The sequence below is a fragment of the Leptonotus elevatus genome, chromosome 15 (genome assembly GCF_054856555.1).
Source record: "Leptonotus elevatus isolate MCC_2025b chromosome 15, RoL_Lele_1.0, whole genome shotgun sequence".
Lineage (NCBI taxonomy): Eukaryota > Metazoa > Chordata > Actinopteri > Syngnathiformes > Syngnathidae > Leptonotus > Leptonotus elevatus.
Window position 1 is genome coordinate 18,996,463 of NC_141253.1, and position 7,500 is coordinate 19,003,962.

General features: G+C 36.5%; 1 protein-coding gene across 2 annotated transcripts in view; it reads left to right on the forward strand.

Annotated features, from left to right (window-relative positions):
• LOC147162331 (long-chain fatty acid transport protein 6) overlaps window positions 1–7,500 on the forward strand; it is an 18,121-nt gene that overhangs the window by 9,508 nt on the left and 1,113 nt on the right. For both annotated transcript variants that reach the window (XM_086097346.1, XM_086097347.1), the window contains exons 2-7: window positions 1–44; window positions 2,102–2,260; window positions 2,754–2,878; window positions 5,685–5,879; window positions 6,643–6,733; window positions 6,833–7,031. The exon at window positions 1–44 is cut by the window's left edge and continues 160 nt beyond it. In XM_086097346.1, coding sequence (XP_085953472.1) covers window positions 1–44; window positions 2,102–2,260; window positions 2,754–2,878; window positions 5,685–5,879; window positions 6,643–6,733; window positions 6,833–7,031 — 813 coding nt within the window. The remainder of the gene's footprint in view (window positions 45–2,101; window positions 2,261–2,753; window positions 2,879–5,684; window positions 5,880–6,642; window positions 6,734–6,832; window positions 7,032–7,500) is intronic.

Here is a 7,500-nt window from a genome sequence, read left to right on the forward strand (position 1 = left end):
CATCATGTCCAACTTCCTCTTCATATTTACTTCAGGAACCACAGGTATTGCACGAGTATTGTATCCTCTCCAAAATATATGTTTAAAGTATTGTTTTTTCTTGAGAGATTGTTGTATAAATAACAAGCACTGTATTTTATGGCCTCATTAATTTACTCACACAGTAGTGACTTGCAAATGTATTTATTCTTTGAGAATTTTTTCCGCATTTTGTCATGTTACTACCACAAGTGTAAATGTTATAGAGCTGTCAAAATTAATCGATTAGTTGACAAGTAATCGATTATCAAATTAATTGACAACTATTTTAATAATCGAGTAATCGTTCGGAGCCATTTTTTTTTATTTACCATTTTCCAAATCCTCTGATTTCAGGATATCAACAGTAATTGTTTACTGATTTCTGTAGTCCTTCATGAAAGACGACTGATTATCTTCTGTGTTTAAGAAATAAGACATTTTCAAACATCTGTTTTCACATTGGAAAACAGTGACCGAACCGGTAACATCAAGCCTCCTTCTTTTTTTTTTAAGTCATCATATGAATACGAAGTACGCAATGAACACCAATCACTGGTTAATAAACAGTAATCGGGGGGGAAATGCTTTTGTAATACAATTTTATACAACATTAAAATGAATCGGATTAATCAATTCTAAAATTATTCTCTAATGACAACACTAAAATGTTATTTATTGGGATTGCATGTGATAGAGCATATGTTCAAGTGTGAGGATTGTTGATTGAGCGTTAGAAAGTCCAGACCTAAATCCCATTGAGAATCTTTGGCAAAAATTTGAAAATGGCTGTTTACAGATGCCCTCCATCCAATCTTGACTAGGCTTGGGCTGTTCTGCAAAAAGAATGGTTAAAAAAAAAAAAGTCAGGTAATGTGCCAAAGTATTCGAAACATACCCCCAAAAGACATTCTGTAATTTCAGCAAAAGGTGTCCACATTTTTTTGTTCATTTTTATTTGTAAATATTTTTGGAAATCATGTTCCACTTCACAATTATGCACTAGTTTGAGTTGGTCTAACATGTGAAATAAAAAAATAATAAATATATGAGTACACTTGGGCTTAATGTGACAATTTGTGGAAACGTTCAAAGGGTATGAATACTTCCGCAAACCTCTATATCTTAACATCTATCTGTCCTGTCCAGGGTTATTATAGTTTTGGAATTTTCATTTTATTTCGTTTTTATTTCGTTTTGAGTTTTGTTTTTTCAATTTAGTTAGTTTTAATTATTTTTCAAGTTTCAAGTTCTAGTTTTAGTTTAAAAAATGCTTAGTTTTAGTTACTTTCAGTATTAGTTTTCGTTACCAAAAAAGTGTATTACTTATGTGCAATATTTAATAAACACCATGGTAAAATGAAAAAAGTAACAAAGTAAAAAAGTAAAATGTAGTTTCAGTTAGTTTTTGTTTTTAAAAAGCATTTTTGTTTTTATTTTATTTAGTTAAGAAAATTGTTTTTTTAATATTACTTTTAGTTTTTTCGTTAGTTTTTGTTAACTAAAATAACCTTGGTCCTGTCTGCCTGTTTTTCTGTCTGTGTCTGTTAGCATTGTAACTAGTGTTGTTCCGATACAGATACTGGTGTCAGCAGAGGCCCCGATACTGCATTAAAACAGTGGTATCGGTGAGTACTGACAAGTAACATGCCGATACCATTAATTCTGACGCTAATATAGGCTTTTGGATGCAGTATCTTGTGTCTTGCTCATGCACGACATTCACTGATGTGTGACATGTTCACTGCATGCCGAGCTAACATATCCTATTGGCCTTTGAATGCTCTGAACCAATAGCAGGGCAGCTTTTTCATGTTGAGGGAAAAAAAAAACTTCGGTATTGGTATGTTATTGGCATCAGCCGATACGGCAAAGCTGGGTATCGGAATCGGTATCGGGGCCCAAAAACGGTATCGGAACAAAATTAATTTTTACTCTTCAACTCCCGTCAGTTCACATAGAATGGAACCAGTTCAGAAATTCTTTACGCACTATGTCCAATTAATTCCAAAGTTAAAGTACTATAGAATAGTTAGAAGAAGCTGTTAATTTCAGCCGTAAATGATGTATCTTTCTTGGTCAGGTTTCCCAAAGGCAGCACGTGTGGGTCATCTTAAAGCCATTATGAGTATGGCATTCTTTGAGATGTGCGGCGCTACATCGGATGACATCATCTATATCACTCTTCCTCTTTACCACATGTCTGCTTCCCTGTTAGGCATTGGAGGATGCATACACCTTGGTAAGAACATCTGAGAACAGAACAACTCATTGCATGTCTGCATGTGTGTGGTCTGCTTCTCTGTGTGATCTGCAACAAAGTAGTCAGTCAAGTAATTGTTGTGATAGCAATAAAATGTGTACAATTACAAGAAAACTACATTAATAGACTTACCATCACCCAGAGGTGACAAATCTAGGTCCAGAAAGTAAAAATCCTACCACAGTTTGGCTTTAGCCCAAAGTGCTAGCTGGCTAGCTCCCTGGCTAGCTCCCATGGTACTGGTTTACCTGCTATCTAGCTAGCTAGCATCATTGGCTAAAGCCAAACTGTGGCAGGGTTTTTACTTTCTGGACCTGGATTTGCCACCTATGCCAACACCCTATCGAATGGAGAGCAGTAACTACTGGCCAAATGTATTTACATCAGAGCATACATTGTAGTTTTAATGGTCGGTTTTCATAATCACTGATGTTACTTGTCTGCTATGTGTTCTTCTCCATTTGTATCAAAGGTGCAACCTGTGTGTTAAAGAAGAAGTTTTCAGCCAGTCAATTTTGGAAGGACTGTGTGAAATACAATGTGACAGTGGTGCAGTACATAGGAGAGCTCTGTCGATATCTGGCCAACCATGCCGTGGTAAGGTGACATTTAAAAGCTACCCCCTCATTTTTGGCTTGTCGTTCCAGTGTAGCACCATCCTGGTAATGCCAATTTATTTACAGTAGTATCATTTGGTTGAAATTTTGTCCCTTTATGATAGGGCTGCTCGATTATGGAAAAAACAATAATCACAGTTATTTTAACATAAAATAAATAACGAATAGGAGATACTCAAAAAGTTTAAATAGAGTAGGTTGAAATTGGATGAGATTTACAGTGGTAGGCTTCAAATCTTGAAATAAAAATCGTGACTTCAATGTGTTCAGTTTTCGTGACAATTAACAACATGAGATGAGCTAGCTAGCACCGGATTACAAGCTATGATCGTACAATAAATCTTACCTTTATACTAAAACTTCTTTCTTTCTGCCCACTTTGAGTGCTCTGCATGTCAACCAACGTTTAAGCTGTTCCACACGGTGTTTGTATATTGAACCATGTTGAAATTTTCACGCCTGGGACCTCCTCTTCTTCCAAAATGACATGTAAACTGGTGTGGCTACTCTTGTTTGTTTGGAATTTCGGAATTGTGCATATTAATGATAAAAACGTGGCGTCATTTGAGTTCAACCCACTGTCGTTCGCTCAACTAATGAGGTTGAGCTTTAGCCCGCCCAAATCGTCCAGAACCCGCCCTCTTCTTCTACGAGTACAAATCACGGTGCTCTACGAGTACGAATCAGTTTTGCACCATTTGTAGCGAGATATTTGGTGCAAAACTCACGTGACTGGACAATAGCAGAAAAAAAAAACTTGTGACTCCTAGTGGCGACTTCTTTGACTACAAGTTGTCATTTCTACAGGTACAAACCACAACTTTTACAGATACAAATTTACACTTTTTTGTACAGATACAAAAACATTTTTTACAGGTACAAATCACGACTTTTACAGATACAAATTTAGACATTTTTCTACAGGTCCAAAACAATTTTACAAGTTAATTTTGCACTATATTTACCTCTATAGAAAGGTTCTCATAGAATGAATACATTTGCCAATTAACCTGGCATGCATGTCAACCACCGTGCCGCCCCTAAAATACACAGTGCTTGTTATTGATCATCACATGATCCAAACCTGCAAAAACAGACACAATTGGCTCTTTGCACAAATCCACTACTTCCTGAACTCAATGCCACTCCTTCATTTCCTGTCTTTCATGATTGGACAAACTGATGAATCCAGGTGTGTCGTCTGGCCATTGTCGTTGTGGTTACTGAGGTCAGGCATACCACATTGTCCAATCATGAAAGGCAGGAAATGAAGGACTGGTACTGAGTTGAGGAAGTAGTGGATTTGTGCAAAGGGCCAATTGCACATGAAAAATAATGATGTTATTAAATTAATTATGGATAAAATTTACTGCTGAAAATGAGTCAAATCAATGAGTCAAGTATCCCTTTAAAGTGTGGGCAACTGTTAGAAAATATTAGGGGGACCAGAAACAATCTCAAAATGCATGCTGATTTCGGGTAACCCAGAATTCCCTCCCTCCTTGTGGGATGATGGGGGATTTCATCATAATTTTGTCCATAGTCAACAATTTTGTATTCTTTTTTAATTTAACCTTTATTAACCAGGTAAAAATGTATGAGAACTAATTCTCATTTACAAACATGACCTGGAATTTTTTTCTACTGGACAATGGTCAAATCATTTGAACAACGTAAACAATTTGGGCTTGAATTAAAGGATTTATACAAATGCCTGCAAATAAGACGAAGAAGCCTGAACAATGTAGAACAATATTTCATTTCTGTGGCAGTGGCAGGTGCTCCAAATAAAAAAACATCTTTCTCAGTTATATAAAAGGATATCTTATCTTAAATACACTAAATATCAAGGAAAGGTGGGAATTGAAATTGATTACTATACTTCAAGATGAGGTATGAGAAGAGTTGTGTAAGGACAGTCACAAAGGATTGAGTTGTCAATAGAGTTGTCAATTATGAAAATAGTTCGATTGGAAGTTAAAAATAAGGTTTTTCAATACACCTTTTAAAATTTCTAGATTTGTAAAGGCACCCTTGAGTAATAGGTGTTGGACGAATTGTACCATTAAACAAGCCAGGGGTATTCGACTAAATCAGTGGTGTCCAAAATATGGGTCGGGGGCCATTTGCCAGCTATGCCAGCTGCCCACAGCATACAATAAATGTATATAAAAAACATTTGATGTCCCACAAGGCTAGTTTAAAAAAGAAAAGAAAAAAGGATGGAAGTGTGTACAGTCAGAATGAAACGTGTTGGAAAAATTAGGTTCAAAATTTACAAATAAACTACTTACAGTTAAAATTACAACACAATTTCTCTTCAAAACACTGTGGTGAATAAAAATAATATTTTAAAGGATTTTTTTTTATTCCACTTGGTGTTCTGTTTAGCCTCAAGTAACTTATTTTTGTTTGTTTGTTTAAATGGTCATCTTAATAGTGTTTTATCTTGTTTTGATTCAGAATGTGGTGATTGGATTTGGTTGCTGTCTAGTGCAGGTTCGGATCTAGTCTAGTGGGATCTTGAAAATCTGAATTTATTTGCCTTACCACCTTTATAGTAGAAAGCTGGTGTGTAGCAGTTTTCCCAAAACAACAAGAAAATATAAACAATATATCCTTGCTTGCTAGATTGAAGTCAAACGATTTCAAAGCGGCCCTTGCATCCGTCCATATTTCTGTATGTGGCCCTCAAATGAAAAAGGTTGGACACACCTGTCCTAAATGTTTAACATGATTATGGCGAATCTTTCAGTTGAATTGAAATATTCCATCTCTCTGTGCAGGTTCCACAAGAGAAGAATCACAGAGTTTGGCTTGCAGCAGGAAGCGGGCTTCGGTCAGATGTGTGGAAAGCATTTGCTAAACGCTTCAGTACCATCAAGATCAGAGAAGGTTATGGTTTAACTGAAGCCAGTATTGGCTTCCTCAACTATACCAATGAGGTCGGACCCATTGGGAGAGCAAGCTACTTCAACAAGGTCGAGACTTGGAAAAATATTTTTATTTTATCATTAATATTTCTCATATTCATTCTTAACTCATTCAAACTCCAAAACGTGTAAATTTGTTTTTTTACACTCCCAAAAACGTATCTATACATGTACTTGATTTTTTTATGCAAGAACATACAGAAGGCTTTGATGTAGCTTCTGACATGAAGAGGTGGCTTAAAACAATGGTAGTTATTACAAAAAACGGCCAGCAGGTGGCAGCACAGTATAAGAGATCAACCAGGGCCATGTGGCAACAAGCTCTTTTTGTCAGTGTTTTCACCAGGAATGTGAATATTGATGAAACTTAGCTAGATTCTAATGCTAGTTGCTGCAAAATGAAAACAGATGCAAAGATACTTTTTCCTGATGAAAGAAGAGACACTAATCTTTCTTTTGGTAGGTTTCATGTTTTTCTAGCAATAGAATGTGGGCCTTGCAAAATCTGTCAAAATCCAGTAAAACAGCCGGGAGCGAAGGGGGTTGCTTCAGATAAAATGGCTGGAAGTCAATGAGTTAAGATGGAACAAGCTTCCATTTACATCAATTCTGAAATTATTTAATTTATTCTTACTCTTCATACAGCCAATTTCCATTTCCTCCACAACACAATATTAATACAATGGCCCAAGCCAAACCTGTTCTTTTCTCAGTCATCAATTTTTAGTCATTCTCCCATCAGTCCTTATTGTGATAGTATGAGAATGTGATCAATTCAATGTTTAATACGAAAACATTTATGATTCTGCAGCTTTCAGTACCATTTGAACTCCTAAGATATGACACACAAACATATGAACCATTCAGAACAGTGTCAGGAAGATGTGTAAGAGCACAGAAAGGTAATTCCATCATCTGTATGTGCAATATTATGGCATCTATTCTCTCATTGAAAGACATTGTATTAGCGTCACATCACTTTGAATACTTTTTTTGCACAGGTGAGGCTGGTATCCTGGTAGCTCCTGTGACAGCTATGAGCCAGTTCTTGGGCTACGCCGGAAATAAGGTCCAGTCTGAGAAGAAGTTAATCAAGGATGTGTTTGTGACGGGTGATGTCTATTTTAACACTGGAGACCTCCTGCTGCAGGACCACAGAGATTTTCTTTTCTTCCGTGACCGCATTGGAGACACTTTCAGGTACCGGTCAACATTGCTTGTGTCAGAACACATTTTCCACATCAAATTGATTTTTTCATCAGTCCATCCATTTTGTATACCACTTAACCTCGCTAAATGTGTGTATTTTCAAATGATAATTTCTGTAACATTCTGAAAAAAAATACATGAATGGCTACTGAAGTGGTTCTTGGGGATTACCTGGGCACCATATTGGTGACCGCTGCAGCAACTTCTGCCAAAGGTACGAAAGAAGAAGCAACAGTAGTCGTGGCAGCTAACTTTCAGTTTGCATAACAACAATTCACAAGACACATTGATCCACCAGGAATGTACCCTTGCCTACAATGCAACGTAGGAATCTTGTTGTGGCGTTTAAAATGTTAATGTTGAATATTTTTTTACATCAATGCCCAGATGAGTACAAAGAGGCCTGACTTTTTAACTGCAACTGCACCTATCAGCTAGTATCTTCCCTTCAATGTGAAGT